General features: G+C 36.6%; 1 protein-coding gene across 2 annotated transcripts in view; it reads left to right on the plus strand.

Moving 5' to 3' along the window:
• Positions 1-1,236: 1,236 nt before the first annotated feature.
• LOC131846183 (protein bark beetle) overlaps positions 1,237-22,221 on the plus strand; it is a 38,916-nt gene continuing 17,931 nt past the window's right edge. For both annotated transcript variants that reach the window (XM_059195425.1, XM_059195426.1), the window contains exon 1: positions 1,237-1,896. In XM_059195425.1, coding sequence (XP_059051408.1) covers positions 1,534-1,896 — 363 coding nt within the window. In that variant the 5' untranslated portion in view covers positions 1,237-1,533. The remainder of the gene's footprint in view (positions 1,897-22,221) is intronic.

A 22,221-nucleotide genomic window follows, 5' to 3' on the forward strand; every position in this document is an offset into this window, starting at 1 on the left:
TTGCTAATAAAGCATTTAGCGTGTAATCATTGCAAAATATATGCAAAAGTATGCAGTATTTTCTTTTTTTTCTAATAAATTAAAATTTAAAATATAGTAAATTGAAAAAAGTTATTTTTGATTATTAATTATTCCATTTCGACAAGTATTTTTGAAAATAACTTCAATAATCTACTAAAATAAACAACTTATTACGAAAGCGAAACCACAACGTAATGATACGCGTGGGTAAATGGAAATAATTTATTATATAAAAAACTGGTTCGCTGAGAGCTACTTCCTATCTTCATATTATATTTTTCTCTCATAAGTTATTTAATGAAATTACATTATTTTGTGGAATTCCGCTACCATACAAATCTGAATTATATAAATCCATAAAGTAACAACGGACTTCAGCAAAATAACACCTAGTTCTATAAAGCAGTATACCATCGAATCTGAAATGGGTTCTAAAAAGCAAGAACCCATGAATATTTTTTTTTATAAACTGTCGTTCAATGTTATACTCTGTTAACATTCATTCATTGAATGTTGTTGATATTATTGCAAGAACTCAAGAGAAAACAGCACACTGTTTTGTCATATTAGATGTAATTTTGTTCAACCGATCTACAATCATGATAAATGGTTTAAATAATGATTATATAAATAAATTATTATAGTTTAGTCACATTATTATTTAAATGTTAATTTAATTAGTTTAAGTATATTATACGTACATTACCCATGAAATTATTTCTTTTTTTTATTATAGCAATAGTTAATATTCCGCAACTCACACATAAGCAATTGTTCATTGTCAAAAACATCTGTATGAAAGACAAACACCCCTGGGGGGAATGAAGGATTGATTGAATGAACGAAAACTGAATGGTTGCATCGGAATGTTACTATATCTAAAAAATATTGCCTGTTGGAAAAATATTAAATATTGTATAATTTATGACAATAACAAAATAATATAATGATGATCATAGTGAAATCTTCGAATGATATTGTGATAGCATTGTAAAGAAATTATTTAATTATAATTTGTAAATTATAAATTGTCAATAATGACAATGACTTTCAATGAATGAGATCGAACGAATGAACACTACGTTAACTTTGTGTGCTGTAAACCACCAATCAGACAGTTGCTTGTGTGCGCACCGGAACCTCTAGGAAAGAGGAAGGGAGGAGGCTTTTGATTTGAGGATTTGTTGAGGTAACGGCGGGTAGGGAGGAGGGCATTGAAACTCCACTGACTGAACGAAACCGGCCAAACTACTTTGTTCAACGGTCGCTCGCACGGTATCGCGTATTACCTATACAGACTTGTTTATATGCCCCACCTTTGTTTCGTTATCGAATTGTTTGTTCATATTTTAATTTTTATGACTAAACAACGTTAAATGATTCGAATCGGCATGCGTGAGATAATAAGAGAAATGTAATCAATGTTTGGATTAGTGTCGAAAAACAAGTCGCGGACAGGTGAGGAACGCTAGGTAACAAACGTGAAATGATTTTTGAGATTAGTTAGTGAAAATGAAGTGTTGTAAGGACATGGAGTTGCAAAAGAAGCATAGCCAGTTCAGTGATACAAAATATAAATGGAGGACGACCGTCGTTATAGTGTTGTCGTTGGTGTGTGGATGCGGAGGTCAGGAGTACGGGGTGGGTGTGGGGAGCACGGACCCGTACGTGTTGAACACGAGCACGGGGTGGACGGAGCAGGCCGGCGGGGTGATCGCCGGCGGCCGCACGCTGTGGAAGCTGGACGGCAGCCCGTACCTGCTGCGCGACGACCTGCTGGTGGAGAGGGACGCGCAGCTGGTCCTCGAGGCGGGCGTCGAGGTGCGGTTCGCGCCCATGGTCGGCATCACGGTGCGGGGGACACTCGTCGCAGTGGTATGTACTCTGCTGACACATTACCTATGTATCAAATTATATAGTTATTTAAAATTTAAACATTATATTATTCCACTGAAACGCGATACACAAATCAAACTTGATGCAACAACAGATTCTCAAGCGGTCTACTCTTGTAAGTAAACACTGGTAGGTATGTGTACGGTCGTCACTGTATAGGAGTACAGTTAGGTACGTGCACATGTCTATGGTGCAGTTCATACCCGTGGTCCTGTGGTACTGTGGTACTGTGGTCCTGTACGCATGTATGGCAACTACGTCCATTCATATCTGATTTAATTTGAGTATAGTTACGCGTATATTTTCATAAACTTGTATTGTAACTCCTTAAATAAGTAGGTATGTATTTGTGATGGTGTATTAAAATCCAATACCTGTATAATACAACAGACTGAAATTAATATTAGATATTTTTACGCATAGGTTTCGTCTTCAGGTATCTGGGAACGAAATATTGTATTGCAATACCTGCAATACCTACTGTCGTAGTGGTGTAGTGTAGCGTGCAAGGTGCAAGTTATATTGCAGTCGAGAACTGAACTGGTTGCGCCACTGTCACTTGCATGTAGGTAGGTAAACTGCGAATTACATGAATTGTATTGTAGTTTCGCCCGCCCGCGCCGCTCCACTCTGCATGTAGCGTCGCTCAAACATCCCTAGTCCACCACATGCAACTATATATGTACAACATTATTTACTCATCATCGTTACAGCCCGGAAGACTTCTCCTGCTGAACAAAGGCCTCTGTCTGGCCTCTTATCCTACTCACACTTTGGAAACTACTTTGAATCATTGCAACGCGAATAGTACCTACTACAAGTGGCTATAGCTTGTGGAAGGAATCTCTAGTTTATAGGAAAAGCGGATTCTTAGCAGTGGGGTCTAATGATCTTGCTAGCGATATACTATGTCAGATCGTCCTCCACGCGGTTCCGTCGTCGTTAAATCCTAGTGATTTCATCACGATTGTCTAACTGGTCTTAAATCATTCTCATCTTATCGTCGTCCACTGTGAACCTGCCGTATACCGCCGAAGCTGGCGAGAGCACCATTCCATTATCATCCATTTAAAAGAATCTTTAGTTTTTTCACTTATCTATATCAATGTATCTAGATATGCGAAAGTTAGGCTATCTTGCTGACATTGTCCTCTCATTTCGTATCGAGGACAAAAATCTCGTACGGAGAGAGAAATATCACAAAAATATGTATCCTATACATCGTGGTGCGGTTGGCATCCTGTCCATCGTTCTCGGCGGGTGATTGCGTGATCACAATACCATCACCACAAAGAAAGTAACTACTAACTAATACCATTCAATCAAAGTAGATTCTAATTAGAATAAACGAACAAACAGTACAGTATAATATACGTACATATATCACAAATACCAAGTTCGCCAAATTCTTTTCACCGGTCAGATGTCTTAGAGGTGTGATCTTGTAGTAACTGATTATCTGTTCTCATTATATATGCATTATCATCCACTTACTGGAGCACTGTGCTGGTAAACAAACAAACTATGGCAACCTGTACTCTATTCTCTCAAATTTGATTTTAAAAATAATCTGTATTATTGTAAACATGCACAACATTTATTTGAAAAGAGGTACTTGTCAGTTCTTCTCATCTCGAAATCATTCCGAACTGACGGTAGATTTGACGTATCATAAGAGGCTGGAATAGACCTACATGAATAAAGATATATTGAATTTGTAGTTTATTTTAAATATTACATTAAGTCAGAATAATATGTTATTAAAAGAAGGAAAGGTCTTAAATCTATTGAGTTTTTATGTTTCTTATCCGTATTGCTAGTTGCGAACCGATTTTGTTTTGTTTCAAAACATAAAAGTAAAATGGATGTAATCCTCAGGAAGTGATTTGTGCATTTGCACCGGCCGCCGCCGTGCATACACCACAAATAAAAAAAAACTTCTAATAAGATCGATTTGTAATACTTATTTATGTACTTAGTAGATATTGATGATCTAAATTAATATTTAAAAAATATTTTTATCACGTCCTTGCTTATGATGGGAAGTCGTCAGGATTTAGTTATATCATTACATAGTATAAAACAAAGTCGCTGTCGCTGTCTGTTCGTCCCTATGTATGCTTAAATCTTTAAAACTACGCAACGGATTTTGAAGCGGTTTTTTTCTAATAGGTAGACTGATTCCAGAGGACGGTTTATATGTAGAATACATGTACAACCAGGCGTAGCTGCGGCGAGTAGCTACTTATATTACATATTGATCTTCTTCGAGGAATTTCGTATTGGTTTTTCCTTGTTGCAAGTTGTCTGCGTAGGTACCTCAGTCTATTTGAGTTGTGGTTCGGTTGAAGTATGGTATTGTATATAATATATTAATTATATCACATCATTACCTTTTTCCATCAAGTAGGTAAAGCAAACTATACCTATATAGATATTTACCCCTTTTAATGACAATTGTCATCTGTAACTCGTCATCTTTATATTTAATACTGTTTATTTCATTATTTTCCTTGTATATAATGTTAAAATTTAATATAAAATATAGTATGTTATTAGTTATAGTTATAGGTCTGTATTATAATAATAATATCAAATGACAACTCAAACAACGCTATGTAGTCCCAAGCTAAGCAGAGCTTGTGTTATAGTAGTAGGCTAGTAGACTACTGATACATTTTTTTATTAAATACATTCTTAATACACATCGAAAACATCTCTTCTTCTTTATCGATTCTTTAAGACTGAGGGTCATGACTACCATCTTGTGCTAAGTGGATCGCCGACTGTATATTTCGTTTGACGGTCTCTCGTACAGGATCAGTCCATCGTGCAGGTGCTCTACCTCTGCCCCTTCTTCCGTCCACGTGGACTACCATTATACATTTTTCCAAATAATCTGGTTTCCGACGGGCCACGTGGCCGAAAAAAGTTAGCAGACGCTGGAAGCATGCAGTAGAGAGACGGGTTCTGATACCCAATTGTTCCAAAATGCATTAGTGCGGCGCTCCGTCCATGATATACCTAAGATTTTGCGCCAACACCACGAAAGCAAATGATACAACATCTAAACTGATACAAACAATCATACCAATCATTAATACAAACGTTTCTATCGTGCGAGGAATCGAACCCGCGAACATCGGAAGTAAGGCGATGTGCTAGACCACCGCGGGATTTCGTAATTAACAGGCTAACGGCATAGAAGAGTGGAGATAAAGAAGTGAAAATACAGGATATGGAGGCATATCATATGAGTCACACGTGGTGCGGTGCTGTTCATGTCAACTTGTTTACCATCCAATTACATAAAACAGTGAAACATTTCATACTTTGTCATTATTATCGACTGTTAATGCGGAATTTAAGATTTTAAATGAGATATTAAATCAAACAGGTAAACAAAGAAGGTAGGTAGAATTTTGCTGGATGGCGTCGCGGGCGCTCGCCCCACATTATCGTAGATTGTGAAGCAGCTTACTTGTATCACGCTATTGCCTGCACAGAAGAACTATATCGCTTGTGATTGGGCACTATGTTTATTACATAATTCGCATCCAATACTTAGTGATGTAGCTGTTACCCATGTGTCAAGTATATAATTACAAGCTGAATAGAATTGTGATTAGAGCAGGTTTGGTAGGTGGCGGCAGGCGGCAGGCGGCGGGCGGCTGATAACGGCCACTCGATAAATTCCACGAGTCCGAGATAGTATCAGATACGTAGCTGATAACGTATCACACCCATTCACCTGCGATATTGATTTATTTAACTGCTAAAGTGTTTGCTCGCAAATATTTGGTGTAAATACAACTTGCACAATACAAAACATCAGAGTGCACGGCACATTGTTCACGGTTCAAAATCATATCTGGCTGTAAATTGACAAAATATATGTGTTTATTTTGAGATAAAAAATAAATATCTACATATAAGTAGGTAGTAGCATTACAGTATCATTTGTAACCTCGGTCACCCAGAGGTTTTCACTTTGCTTGATGCTGTGATCTTTGTTCTAAATGAGATCCCAATTAGATTCTCATATTGACCTCATTGCTCGCCATTTATCGTGTGGGGCCTACCTCTACTCGGTCGCTCTGGGAAACCTCTCGGTGAAATTACAACGGTGGACTAACTAATCTGATGTCTTGCTATCGTTGACTCGTTCACTGGAGCCCCGCTAGCGTGTATCATTAGCACGGCCGGAAACACCGTCGCATCATTATCAATACATCTATACTTTATACATATAAATAAAATTACAGTGTCTGTATGTAATATAGAAAAAACTGTTTTTACTACATGCATATGAATATAAGTACGATATATACACCAATTTAACAGGTAGCTGATGTAATAAGGAGTAACTTAGGCTACTTTTATTTTAGAAAAGTTATATTCCACGCGGACGGAGTCGCGGGTACAGCTAGTTATTAATAAATAAGAACATTCACTGTTGTGGTTTGAACTTCATACCTTTATGGTCGAAATGTTCACTCAATTAAATTCACTGAAATTGCAATTACTTATAGATTGTTACTTTAATGGAATTTGATTTATTAAGTATAAATCTTGAATGTCTCTATCTATTAAAAAAAACCTCTTCAAAATTCATTGCGTAGTGGTAAAGATTTAAGCATACATAGGGACGGATAGACAGCGACAGCGACTTAGTTTTATACTGTGTAATGATTTGATCTTGGCCTTGATGACTGAACATAGTTTGATTGGAAAGTATAGTAGAGTAAAGATTTTAACACTCATTAATTACGCATAGAAAAGGTATGCTGCTGAAGATGAATCATGTTGTAAGCGGTCCATGTGGTCACGACGCGTCACGTGTTAATGAGAGGCAGCTGGAGCACAAAGGGCGCCGCCTGACCCTCCCGCCCCCGCTCGTCCCTAATTCAATCAGCCTGACTGGCTCCGCGAGTGGCGAGACTCGACGCTACGGCCGCGGGCCCACAACCCTCCACTACTACATAAACGTCGCGGACAGGTGACTTACACGATACGTCGTAGTACTACGTAGTAGATACGTCAATTATTGTATACTTATTGTAACTTACACTTCATAATCATGACTTATTGTACTTTTTTTGATCGAGTAAATTGTATATATAGTATCGTTTTAGGGTCGGCAATGTTTACCATCAGCCGTTTGCTTGTTTGCCACCGTCGTGGTATAAAAAAAAATCGTGACCCTTAGATTTACTATACAAAATAACAAGCCCTGTGAAAATATAAAAAAAAATGGACACAGAATAATGGATTTTAAATTATTTTTCTACATAATAGATATTTATACACTTTTAAATGATTGATTGTCTGTCTTGTGTGCCAAATACCAAATTGTAGTGACTCTGTACCTACATGTGTTTACAATATTAGTTGTTAGTAAACTATATTCTCTATCTACTTTCTTGTATTTTTTATTTATTTATGTGGTTATATATTGGATTTCCTTTCAATACAGCGGTTGCGCTATCGGTGTACGCTCGCTAGTAGTAGGAGTGAAACTCAAATTAATATTTTTGTACATTTTTTACTGGGTCGACGGCATGGAGCGCAGTTATACTTAGTTAGTATAAAAGTACTACCAACCACCGACCATCAGTCACTCAAAGTTGGTTCATATCTGATTATTTTTTTAATTCGCTAACGATATATTGTATTTATGCTATAAACGTATTTGTTGTGGTTTCCTTACTTGTAATTTCTTTTAGGCTATAGGAGTCTTTTATATTTAACATACAATTTTGTTTGTGTCTCAATAACTATGTTTTAAGTTTTGTAAATCAAGCCACTACAATAAACTCCACATAAATCACAGTAGTAACATATGTAAGCACGTGTGCCACGAGTACCCGTAATGTAATGTTTAAAAAAAAATTCAATTGAGTTTCTTGCCAGTTCATCTCGAGTAGGGAAAAAATTATAACATAAAACGCTTGACGGACATAAGCGGATAAAAAGTCCTATATGAGTAACTGATGTTTTGAATTTGAATTTTCACTTTGAATTCATAATTGTTCAATATAATTTTATTAATTGTCCTGTGTCATAAAAAAGTGTTATAATTTACTATTAGTAAGGTAACGACACCTCTCATCAGTACACTACATAATATCATATATGTATATGTTATGCTACAACACATTTCAATGCATTCGTCGTTATGTATGTATGTGTATGTAGTGAAAACTGCACTCGTCGCATGAATAGCGGCTCGTACTTTCATTGAGTGAAATGAACATCATCTCATGACGCCTGTCGCATGCATTCTATTCAATAGATATATAACACAAAGAAATTGTAACATATTGATAGTGTAAAATACGAGCTTAACTTAAGCTATGGTATTGATAAATAAATACGACAGGACAAATACGGATGGAGATCAGTAAACACAGAAACATGACAATAACTTGTGTGCAAGATTTTAAATCTTTTTAAACCATCCTGCAAATCAACCTCGTGTCCATTCAGTTTTTAGTCAATTTCAAACCACTTACTTGGTTTCTGAAATGTGATTCAATGAACCACAACCATTTTCGAAATCGAGCGTATCTAATACGAGTTGATTGTTCATGTCATGGAGTCCTATTAATAAAACAACATCCTCATTTGCGCGGCCAACCGAACCAAAAATAAAGAAATTGATTAAATATCTGTGAAATTTGTGATCGGGGCTTCTTTAACCGCAACAACTTTCGCTGCAGCGGCATTCGTCTGAGAAACATTTAAGAGGGAAACATCACTCGCTGTGAACCTGTGAAGCTTCACTACACGTGATACTACGAGTAGTTTGGCAGAATATCAGAGTTGTAGATATATCTATAACTTTATGCTGAGTTGGTTACTTATTCACCTTTTCGGCTCATAGTCACCCCCATTTCTTTTATTTGTTCTTTTTTTCTGTACTCATAAATGGTTGGTAATTTGTTTTGTGGTAAGTTCTAAATGAAACTGGTGACCTCTTCTCCTGAAGCGTTTATTGCAACTACTTTACAAATTTTATATTACACAGGGGTGGAGTGTCCACCTTTTTTATTGGTGCTCATATATATCGCGTGATGAGCGGTGCTTGCTACTGGTCGACGGTGTGATGCCGTCATCGACGCGACGTTTGACGTCGACCAGTGGTGGTTGAGGATGGCGCCTGTGGTATTGAGCACTACAGTGCTCACTGTTTTAACAATGGTGAATAAAGGATTTACCTATCTGTCTAAGAAATGCATGTTTCTTTAGTATTCAGAGAACAAAGGTAAACTGCATGCAGTTCCCCGTGGTATGCCATGTATGATTAACGCGCTCCCGCGACTGTCGCGGCCGTTGACACACCGTGTGGTTTTTTAATAGATACGAATCCCACATACACTCCCTCGTCACCCCACTGACGGGGGACGGTGTTTTGAAGATATTTCCACACGATAAAAAAAGGAATAACTAACTGCGAGAGACATGTTACATGTGATACAATGTTTCCTTAAATACAATTTTATTACAAAAAGTCCAAATTAAAGTGAATTAGTACGTACCTGATTATGATTTGGGGACCACTTAGACACAAAACTGTGTCAAGATCTGTAAACATAGATAACCAGGCGTGGTAGTGCTGCGTGTGCACTTAACTATACTCGTACACTACGTATGTATAGTACGTTGATAGCCGACCATGCGTAATATAGTTCATACATTAATATGTCCTGCGACTGAATGACGTCTGCCTGTGTGTTATAAGACAAAAGGACCGTGACAGGTGTTTTTATATTTAAAAACGAAATCATGTCAATCAAGTACAAAAGATAAGGTTCCGATACAAGGCATATGAACGCTGTATATACGAGTATAGTGACCTCAATATTGACGTTACTACATTCCTTTTCGCTAAATTAAATTAAAGAGGACGAGAGAAGGGAGTTGTCCTGCAGGTGGTCGGTAACGAGCTGCTGTCTCCGTAACTATGCTCCACTTCAGCAACAGTTGTTTGCATGAGTGTTGCGGGCGTGGTACACCGTTACGTTAGTGGTCACGGTCGAGTGGAGCGGTTCAGTTCAGTTCAGTTCAGTCAATTACGTAACCTTGACGGTTACCGTTTACCTGAGTCACAGAAATTAACTGTAATAACGGACGCTTATTTCTTAGAAACTATTGTTACATTCATAGAATGTCTTGTTTATTATCGTTTGATTATCACCACACGCTGTAAGTAAATTAAGTAACGCCGCGGTAATGGTTTGTTTGACCTACATAGGTACTTGCATCAATATTGGAATAATTTTATCAAATATACCGACTTATCCGACTATGTTACGTAAATCACAAATGTAGTATTTTATTGTGAGGTACTTAAAAATTCAGGATCTAATTGGACATTAGAAGACATTCTCGCATCTCATTCCATTTTGTAACAGTGGCTGTAGTGTAAACGTGTCATAAATACACACCTCATGTAAATCTATTTAGATAAAAATGAAAACCTACGAATATTTTCTTTCATGCATCTATAATGTTCTAAATATTTCTTTTTGAAAATTGCTGTCTTAGTAATTCTTAGTTATTTGTTCAGTTTATTATCTACCTATTCATTGTATATTATACTGAGTTGAATGTCTAGAAGGTAATAGAATATCAGTTGAATTCGAACTCAAAATCAACGTTAGCAAAGCTATAAAATTTGTCTATTCGATAATAAATCGAGCATGTGACAAATGAGCCGGCACCCACGCGGTCGCTGACGGTGACGGTGACCTGCATGGTGTCTCCGTTTGGTCAACAGCCCGCGTGACTCAGCAGGTGACTCATCCCAAGGTGAAAGATGAAACGTTATCGTCTAGCTGTAGAGTGCGGTGGGCCGGCCGCACCGCTCCACGGGGCGGCGCGGGCGGCGCGGGCGGCGCGGCGACTCGCTCATGCACTGTACTTTCTCGTGCATCTGTTATCACAAACACCCTAAACAAATATCCTAAGTACCTATGCACGCATTCTAATGAACACACACTCCGATTAACATATTTTGTATTCTCTACTTTAACTTATTGGAAAATGTTTGTGATTCAAGTTATATATATATAATCTGTTTATTCTGGGGTTTATCACGATGTCATCATATCAGTAAAGTTAACGATAGTTACGGGAAAGTTTAAATATTATTTATAAATAAAAAAATTGCCTAATTGTGGAAAAAAAGGTCCCCAGTACTACGTTTTTTTGTGTGTGGTTAATTTTTGATTTAATTCCGGTGCGGCACTTAGCAAACAACTATTGCACAGGTATCTAAGATTATATTGGTTTATGTAAAGTTTTAGGTATGTTTTGCATTATAATATGGATGGTGCAACATTGGGTGCTTTAGTCCGAGCCCTTATATTTATTGTAAGGAGGAAATTAAACAAAGAAGGGAATTAATTATATATTTATTGATTCATGGCTCTTTCGATATCATTGTTGTATGTATACATATATATTACATCCTTTTTAGGACTAGTAATGGTAGTGTTTTGTTTGTAATTCTTATCAGACTACTACCTACTTATGTGAAGTGTTGTCTACTTATATGAATCACTACATTTGCAAGAATCATTTTTATGATGTTCATGTAAACAAAACATGATGGTGATGACAGCCAATAGTCATTAAAAATATAATATATAACCCGTTTGCAATACTATCAATAGCTAAACTATCATGAGTTTTCAAAACATATAAAAGTAAAAAAAAATAAAAGAAAGTACAAGTACAAAGTATACACGCTCCGTTCATGTAGAACATTATTAAAAAAATATCTGTTTTATTTGATATCGTTAATTATTATCCTTATTTATAGAATACTAGCTGCTCACCCCGGCTTCGGCCGGGTGCACATGTATTATTCCTAACCTTCCTCTTGAATCACTATCTATTAAAAAAACCGCTTCGCTCCGCAAAATCCGTTGCATAGTTTTAAAAATTTTATCATATATAGGGCCTGACAGACTGCGACAGCGACTTTGTTTTATATTATGTAATGATAATAGAATAGAAAATCATTTATTCAAATAAACTTGCATTGAAGCACTATTGAATAGTCATGACATTTTTTTTTAATCTACCGCTCATTCGGAAAGCTGATCACAAGAAACGAGTAAGAAACTTACGTGTTGATTGTTGATCTTTTAAATAATGTTATTGTTATTTTACATTTTTAAATTGAAGTGTGTGAATACATTTGTATTGATAATATTATAATTATGTATTCGATTATTAATATTAGCATTGAAAACATGAATGATCTACTTTCGCACCGTGGTCCGTGGCAGACGCGCGATGCCAACGAATGTATTGTAACGCGCTAGCGTTACAATTTGTTTGAGACGGGCATTGTTCAGCTGGTGGTAGGTGGTGGTCGCCGTGACCCGCCGCGCCGCCCGGAGTAACAGTAAGTACCGCGCGTCAGTTGTGCTCCGACTGGTCGCCGGTCGCCGGTCGCCGGTCGCGGGTCGAGACGGCCGCGTGGTTGTTCTCCTTACGTAATACCGCGGGCTCGCATCTGCCGTGTGCACACTCATACGAAACATAAGACCGTACCGGGACCGCACCGTGCATCGAGCAGCCTGCAACGTGATGCATATCCAACCAATACAAAGTCAAAATATCATTATTCATGTAGATCTATTAAAGACTCTTATGATATGTCAAATCTACCGACAGTTTGGAATGATTTCGACATGAGAAGAACTGACAAGAAACTCAGCTCGTATTGTTTTACAATAATACAAATAAAATAATAATAATATATTTATAATAAAAAAAATGTGATAATAAAAAAGGTACAGAGAGAAATAAAATTAATAAAAAAAAAGACCCGGCCCACCACGCCGCGCCGGCCGCGCCGCGCCGCCACAAGTTTGAACTTTATAGCAAGCATGACTGTTTCTCCACTACGTCATTTATATTATTTACAGCATAGGCTGTAACAATCACAGTTTTCACCCATTACAATATTTAATTTACATTATTTAGATTACAATAAAACGTTATGAACAGTCTGTTTATATTACACTACAAAATCTCTGTGTAGTGGTAGCCACTGTTGAAAATCTCAGAGAAATAGCTAACTCAAAATCCTATATTACTGCTGCTTCCTGTGTTTTAGGCTATGCTAGTTTAAGTGGAAGGAACCTGTAGGTTTTTGAAAATCAATACCAATTTTTATATTAAAATTTTCATATTGTAATATCGACGAAACAAAAAGGTATAATGTCGCAAAAAATAATCACTCATTTCTGTCATATGCTGCCGTGGATCTGTTTAGTTTCTGTTGTATAAAACGATATATGTAATATACTGCCTGCACTAGAAACATTTACCAAATGCTGTCTAGTAAGCAAGCACAAAGACACCAATGCTCAAATTTGACCATACATATAAGCACGAAGACACCAATGCTCAAATATATGCATATACATATAAGCACGAAGACACCAATGCTCAAATATATATACATATAAGCACAAAGACACCAATGCTCAAATTTGACCATACATATAAGCACGAAGACACCAATGCTCAAATATATGCATACATATTTGAGCATTGGTGTCTTCGTGCTAGTTTACTAGATAGCGTTGTATGTTTCTAATACAGGCAGTATATTATATTGCACAGGTGACTTGTGTGGTAGTGTCGACAAGTTGGGCCGGCGCGGTGACCGTGACCCACGGACCCACGGACCCACGGGGACCATCTCACCGTGACTGCACCGCGTACTTTATGGTGCGACGCGGTTGTTCACCGGTGCTCACTATAAACTTTTCTGTGCTATACGATGCATATGGCACACAGCGTGTTATCACTGCGATCTCCAAACTAAGATATTCTTCCTAAGATTCGTTTGCCTAGTATAAGTGTTGTGTTCAACAAGTGACAATGTCGTATTGAAGGACCAGGGTTTTGTCTTGAAGTGCTAATTAAATATATCTATACCTACAAATAAATAAAATTGGAGTGTCTGTTTGTAATATTGTAATAACTGTTTTTTATTACATGCATATAAATATAAATGCGGTACATACACCAAAATAACATTTTTTACTATTTTTGTCTCCCTGTCCGTCCGTTCCAGCTAATCTCTGAAATGGTTGGACAGATTTTGACGCGACTTTTATTGGCAGGTAGCTGATGTAATAAGGAGTAACTTAGGCTACTTTTGTTTTAGAAAAATAAAGTTAACTTCCACGCGAAGTCGTGGGTACAGTTAGTCTAACATATAATAACTGAGAGTTATTATACATATTTAAGTAACTATTTGTTGAATTGAATATTTTTTATACCATATTTAACAAACGAGCTTGCAGCTCACCTGATGGTAAGTGATTACCTCCACCCATGAGCACCCAACACCAGGAGAATTGCTATTGCGTTGTCGGCCTTTTATGATGGGATAACGTCTATTTTTAGCTTTTAGGATATGACTGTGCAGGCTGTGTGTGTATGTATGTATGTGTGGTTGTCTGTGTTCACCACTTCTCTGCGCCATGCTCCAAGGATCACGTGTAACGCTTCGCTGTATCATAATGAGGCGAAACTAATGCCATATTTTTCTTTGGTGTCGCAAAGGTTTAATAATCCTAATAGCAGTATCCAAGAAATTATAGATCATATCTTACTAATATTATAAACGCGAAAGTTTGTTAGTATGGATGGATGTTTGTTACTCTTTCAAGCAAAAACTACTGAACGGATTGTGATGAAATTTTACAGTAATATAGCTTATACATCAGAATAACAATAGAATATAGTATTTAAATCTAATTATCAAATAGCGACTTCGACGCGTGGTTTTAAACTGTTTTTTTTGTTATTAAAATAACAAAATTTCCATAACCGAGTGAAGCAGCTCGTGCTCGTACACGCCGTGGGTACACACTACACACTACACACTACACACTACCTACCTGTAGTATTATACACGACTGACGCCACACATGATTATTGTTATCATTAATCACAAAACATAGATAAGTAACTAGTTAGTGCCAAGTCAGGCGCTGTGACACTTCCTGTCGACCGATCCGATACGGAACCGTAACGACACAATAAAAACAATAGTAACCCAGAACAATCTACACAGCATCTAGTCCCAAGCTTAGCAGAGCTAGTTTTATGGGTAATATATACATCATCACTACATAGTATAAAACAGAGTCGCTGTCGCTGTCCGTACGTCCTTAAATATTTGAAACTACGCAATGGATTTTGAAGCGGTTTTTTCAAGAGGAAGGTTTATATGTATAATACATGCATAATATTGTAGACAAACACTGATCAATGTAGACGTTTCTAATGGGATGTCGTAAACAAGTACATTTTTTGCGCTTACATTGTAAACGCTGGCTGAACCCCATTAGATAAATCAAAACTACTACTGCAGTATTATACATCTCAAAAACGTCAAAGAAAAAGTCATAATAACCATTTTTTATCCTTTACATTTACATTTTACGGGAAATAAATGAGGTATTTAATTTAATAAATAATAACGGAAAAATGGTTATAGCTTGACCAAATTTATAGGTTTGTCTTAAATGCCCATAAGTTTCAAACTGCATGGGATAATTTTAATATTTTTCTCATGACGGTTACAATCAATCCTGTCACCCCGTTTCGGCTAGACATTGAGTTCTGGGACACCCTGTATATAATATATATATACGTATGATACCCTGTATATAAAATATATACATGTATATGTTATAGGTGAAATACGTAGATGGATTGGTAGTGCGCTGTATCACGGGCATGTCTGTTACCCAACTCTACTGAGTTGCATTTGCGTAATAAACGTGCACTGCACACGGTCCAAATATACATCCATATTATTTATTGTGTCTTCAGTTGCATATTGATCGCATCCAACGCAGCCACATGTTTTATTTGCAGAACCAGTTCCTATTTAGGCTGCTAGTGGCTTCCGCGTAATGATTTCTCGATGCCCCGCCCCGTTCCGCCGCGCCCCGCCGGGGCCGTGCCGTTTGCTGGAGGTAGTTTGTTTTATTTTCGGTCCACAACAGTAATTTATTGGTTGACTCCATATCTGTACTTAAAATATAAGTGGAATAGAATAGTATTTATTCAAATAAACTCAATTTAAGCACTTTTGAATAGTCATAGTTATCATTATTTTAATCTACCGCTCGTTCGGAAAGCTGTCTCATCACAAGAAGAACGAGCAAGAAACTTGCGTGTTGCTCTTTTAAAATAATGATTGTAACTTTACATTTCCAATTCGAAACGTGCGAATACAAACCACCAACTAGCATTGATTTATATATGAATAATCGATTTTAACCAAAATATTATTTTATCAACAACAACTCAATAAATCAACTTCATATATATGTATGTTGTTATAATATATGACGCCTATTCGATGTGACTGACTCTATATGGAAACTGCACCGTGTAGGAAGCGAGGTGGAGCCAATGTCATCATGATCCTTGTAAGCGATGTTCGATTCAAGATTTTCATTCAATAATAAAAAATATTTATTCATTTTATCATACAATGTTACAATAAAAAAAATGACAAAAAAAATAAAATATATAATATAATTAAACTTATTTTAAAAATAATAAAAAAAATAAACAAAAAAACGATTAAATAAAATGTATATAATATAATTAAACTTAATTTAACATGTAAATAATTAAAAATAAACATAAAATAATATTTTTTACTGAAATGGCTCGACTCAGCTTTATTGTATGAACATACAGCTGGGAAACAAGGAAAGATGTGGTGCAGAGTGACAGCTGATAGGTTTGTCCGTCGGTGTCGCATCCGATCACTGCAATAAGTTACAGAACAAACACTATTGTTATGGCAAGTTATAATACACTTGCATATTATTACAAACAGAAATAATCTTTATTCAAATGAACCCAGTACAAGCTCCTTTGAATAGTTATATTTTTTATTCTATACCAGAAGAATGGGCACGAAATTTGTGTGTTGCTCATTTGATTCGTTTTTTTAATATAAATAATTACACAATAACAAGTAAGAGGCATGCGATAATCAACATAGAAATCGTAGCCATGAATGAATGCATTCATTCATAGTGCAATCAGATAATATTGTTAGCGCTATGAATTTTAAGTTTTTCTACAAAAACGTTATTATCGTTAACAAACTCTTCAATATTATAATATGCTTTTTACAAAGGAAGTGTTTTATACAAGATTTAAATCTTTTTATAGGCAGATTTAGATTATACAGTGAACTGGTGATACTTATGACTGGTGCTCTGTCGTCGAGGACGCATAGGCACTTCCGTTATATACAAAATTTTCCCGGGTCGTCTCACATATAACTACTTTATATTCTGTCCCATTCACACGATCGAGAACTACAATAAAAATATACCAGTTCAGTTTGTTGGCAGTAATTTTTAAATTAAAAATAAAAAATATAAGAGACGGAATCCTATATAATGAGAATATTATTAAATAATGATTTCAGTTTAAGAACTGCCAGCAATTTAACATGATTACAGTTAATTGTCAATATTGAAGGTGCAAAAGTGTTAGTAATATAATTTATTTTAAATCGGACTGAAATGATGAATATCAAAAACGCAGCTGTAGACGACGTACGTAGTTTAAATGTAACTTTGTTTGGGTTGATGTTGCAGAATATATTTATTGATACCCAACTCTCTATATACTTGCCTATATTAAATTTCCAAAATCTGTATATATATACTTTATTGCACTTTTAAATACAAGTTTTGAATATAAGTTACAAATTTTGTTCGCAAAGGAGGACTTATCTCTAAAAGAGATCTCTTCCAGTCAACACAAAACAGCGTGACACAGGAAGTGGTGGTGGGTCACAGGAGTGCAAATAATAAAAGTAAGAAAAGATAAAATAAAATAAATAATAATATTAGGTATAAATGCGAAAGTTTGTAATTATGGATGTTTGTTATTCTTTCACGCAAAAACCACTGAACGCATTTTGATAAATCTTTACAGTAATATAGTTCATAAATGAGTATAACACATAGGCTATATTTTATATTGAATTTTAACGCTGGTGAAACCGCGAGCACAGCTGGTTATATATACTTATGGCGAAGTAGTAGGCCTTAGTGTTTAATTTGGGACCGAACGAAACCGAACAGCGCGAAATCTATTATAGCTTACATATATGCGTGGCCTGTATCTGCCTCTGTCGTGTCAGAGAATGAACGAGATGAATTAATGTCGTCCTGCGTACGATGTGAACATGGTCATCAGATGCAATCTAAGTAGGCCTGACTATAGTTGAAACTTCACGGCCGGGCGCCCCCTCAATCCGCGACAGGGCCTCAATAACCATCGCGACCTACAAAAGCCGGGACAATCGCACATCGGCACAACATTTGGCCCGGGAGAGAGATACTGTCGTCGCGCTCTGATTGTGCTCGTGAAAAGCGTGACAAACCAACTCACTTTGTATAAAAACCTGGATTTGTAAGCGATTTCGCGCATTGCCGCCGATTAACGCGTTTCAAGTCGCCGACTGGCGACAGGCCATGTTCATTTTCACCACAGCACATAGCAGTCTCGTAACTCAGTGATAAACAATGTTGTCATCGTAAATATCGCGTTAATATCATTTGGATAGTTGCAAATACGCGATAATATTTTGTAACAGTGGCTTCGGCTTTAATAACAATAATCTCAGGACAATTCACACAGCGCCATCTAGTCCCAAGTTAAGCTACACCTTGTGTTATGCGTACTAGATAACTAATAGAAATACATGCATATTTTTTTCGTAAATACATAATGTTACACATAGAAAACACCTAGACCGATACAAATAATCATACTCATGAATACAAATGTTTGTGCCGTGCAAGGAATCGAACCCGCGAACCATCGAAAGTAAGGTGGTGTGCTAAATCGCTAGACCACCATCCAGGCCGTCGGTAATAAACTAAAAAATATATAATTAGACTCCAGTAGGGCTCGAGTGTATATTAACCATACTCCCGACCATAATGGGACCTGATGTGTAATCAGGTCCCATTACGGTCGGGAGTTGCACTGCGGATGCGGATTCCACACCAGGAACCACCTACTTTGCTCTTACTTGTCTTGTAGATACGAATACGTAGCACCTTTCTTCTAAGAGAATTTTATAGCATGAAAATACTGAATGTTGTAACGAAGGTTTATTGATTATTGTACAAGAGTATTTCTGCTAGACCTGCAAGCGTAAGGGAGTAGTAACAGCGTTGGTAACTATCTTAGCTGCGAGGTGAACAAACCTGAAGGCACGCCGCGAGGCGACGCTGTCGTTCGTGCTCGTGATTTCGTGACCCGTAACACAGATTACCAATTCCGTGTTACAAACTTTACAAACAACTGCAGCCTCACCTCTGCGCGCTATTAAATCGATACCAATTGAATATATATCAAATAGTTTTCACCAACCTTTAGGTGACTCCTAAGTATATTTCACTCCCTAATCTTAGGTGACAGTTATTTAGTGATTTCTAAACATCAGCATCACTACACTTATTTAAATGTTACTGAAGTGTACATAAACTATGTCCCACTGGTTAAAATGGATATAATTCAAAAGTTTAACCTTCACGAGATTTAACTATTTTTATGAAAATATATTTCTTTTTCTTTTCGATATAATTAAATGAAACATTAATATTTTTTTTTATACTACTATGATGGCAAACAAACATACGGCCCATCCGATGGTAAATGGTTAGCGTAGCTTGAAAAACCAGGGGTGTTACGTGCTCGTTGCCGACCCTTAATATACCGTTCTTAAAAAATAATTTCAGAACTTCACCCTCACTCGAATCAGCAATACACTGACCTACAACAACCAAACAGCAACCTCGAATGTACCCTGTCATATCCCCAACCCCCCCCCGCCCTCACTTCTTCCGTTACCCCGGACAACGTCCGGCCAATGAACATTATCTACGATATGATCCGCTATAAAGTTTCGTAACAGTATTTATATTTCACTACACCACCAACACAATATAACTTCATGTCACAATTTCCAGGAAAATGTATTGTAAAAAGTCAGCTGGTTTCGACTGTCCAGTTAGAATGGCTGCCCACGTAAATACATACTGATTGTACAATATCACTACACTAAGTCCTGAACAGACCAGTCCCCACAAGCAGCACCCGATCCGTCATACTCGTGAACGGGTGTTGCTTGTGAGAACTGGTCTGTTTAAAATTTGAATTAAAAATAAATCTATATTATTGTAAACATGTACAACATTTATTTGAAAAGAATACGAGCTGTGTTTCTTGTCAGTTCTTCTCATCTCGAAATCATTCCGAACTGACGGTAGATTTGACATGTCATAAGGTCTGTTATAGACCTACATGAATAAAGATATTTTGAATTTGAATTTTAAATATTATAATCGACTTTTTATATTTCATCCCTTTAAAACGTGGAAGTGAATGGAATTACACTTTAACGTTGGGAAATTACTCTCTCTACTCTATAATATTTTCTTTGTCATAAAGCTCGGATAGGAACTTTGCAAAGTGCTGCTCTGGATGTGTAGAAAAAAAGTATGAAAAACTTCCGTTAAAACGTTATACATGTATATAACCGTAACAAATGGCCATAAACGGCTAAGAATGGTTTTTAACGTTCCCACAATTAAGTAAGTAACGATAAATCCTCAGCAAAAAAGTCAGCAGTGGCCAAGTGCAATACACTGTGAAGCAAAATCATTATAAATCAGATTAGTATCGGTGTGCAATTCCGACTCCCACATGTTTATTTTTATTCTTTTGATAGTTTGCAATATGAATTTTTAAGTAACCGTAACATAACAATATTTTTTGTATTAAGTACATAAATTCAAATTCAAAAATCATTTATTAATGTAGGACATTTTAGCCGCTTATGAACGTCAGATATTTTATATTATAATTTTGTCCTTACCGTCCAATTCAGTATACATATAGAGCCAATTGAGAAGAACTGCCAAGAAACTCAATTGAATTAGTTTTTTAAAAGCCAGTTAATTACAATGTATATTTATATAGATGTCTATGTCTAACATTAAATGAAAATCCCGTGCATGAACAACTATTGGTATTGGTTTAGTATTATAAATTTTTATTCCCATAAAAGACCTATTGACTTTTTCTAAACGATACTTGGGGACAGCAAGTTAGTCTTTAAATCTTGTATTAATATTATGAATGTTGCTCAAAATTCTTTACAATGTAACGCTGTTTAATTTATAAAAGGATTCAAAGCATTCTTACCCAATATGTGTGTCCGATACGCTGTGGACTAGATTTGTCATAAATGTCGAAGGACGAATAAACTTGAATGCCGGTATATCACAAATATTATTGTCTAAACGTGTACAGTACATACTGTACATGCGTAACAGCATTGTTGGCTGGAGTTAAGTTCCTCATTATACATTCCGCGCGTGTAGAACATGCTCAGCGAGCAGGAAGCCAGTAGCGTGGCGTTGGTATTTGTCTCCGATGATGAACAGCGAGCTGTACAGACAGACAGACATGTGTGTGATAACCATCATATCATAATGATATCAAATGGTCGATTACAAGAACTCGAAATTACAATGTTTCTATTTAAAACATACATATACTCTTCCACGCAAAAACTATTGAACGGGTTTTGATGAAACTTTACAGTAGTATAGCTTATGCACTAGAATAACATATAGGCTATAAATTTCACGCGAATGAAACCGTGGGCACAGCCAATATTAGTATATGATAATATGAGAATATTAATAATTAGGCGATACGTCTGAATGTCTCTCAATTGTTGTCCTACATCTCACGGATAGGATTACATCTACCGCGTAAATGTGCACCTATCTCTTGTACCTACATTATTATGACTTATGTCATAGACAACTTGATACCAATGTTGATGAAATGAGATATAAAAACAAGCTCTTTGATTTACGATTATGTAAAAGATATGTACAATACTATAACAGTTGGCAGTATAACAATTTAATTTTTGAAATGCTTATTCAAAATTCCGGATTGATTATGTTGAATTAGCTATAACAGTGACATAGAGGGTGTGTGCCACTCGTCACGTGGCCGCGCGTGGATCGCAACCATTAAATTACATCACTACAAACATCCAAACAAGCCGCGCACTACAGCGGACACAAGCGAGGGCAGGCAGCCGCTCGTGACCACGTGAATGGGGTGCATCAATGCACAGGAAGTCATATGACGGACTACGACCAACGTGTGCGGGCGAGGGGCCGA

This window comes from Achroia grisella, unplaced genomic scaffold (assembly GCF_030625045.1).
Source record: "Achroia grisella isolate CSIRO2021 unplaced genomic scaffold, CSIRO_AGI_Agris_v1 utg504, whole genome shotgun sequence".
Lineage (NCBI taxonomy): Eukaryota > Metazoa > Arthropoda > Insecta > Lepidoptera > Pyralidae > Achroia > Achroia grisella.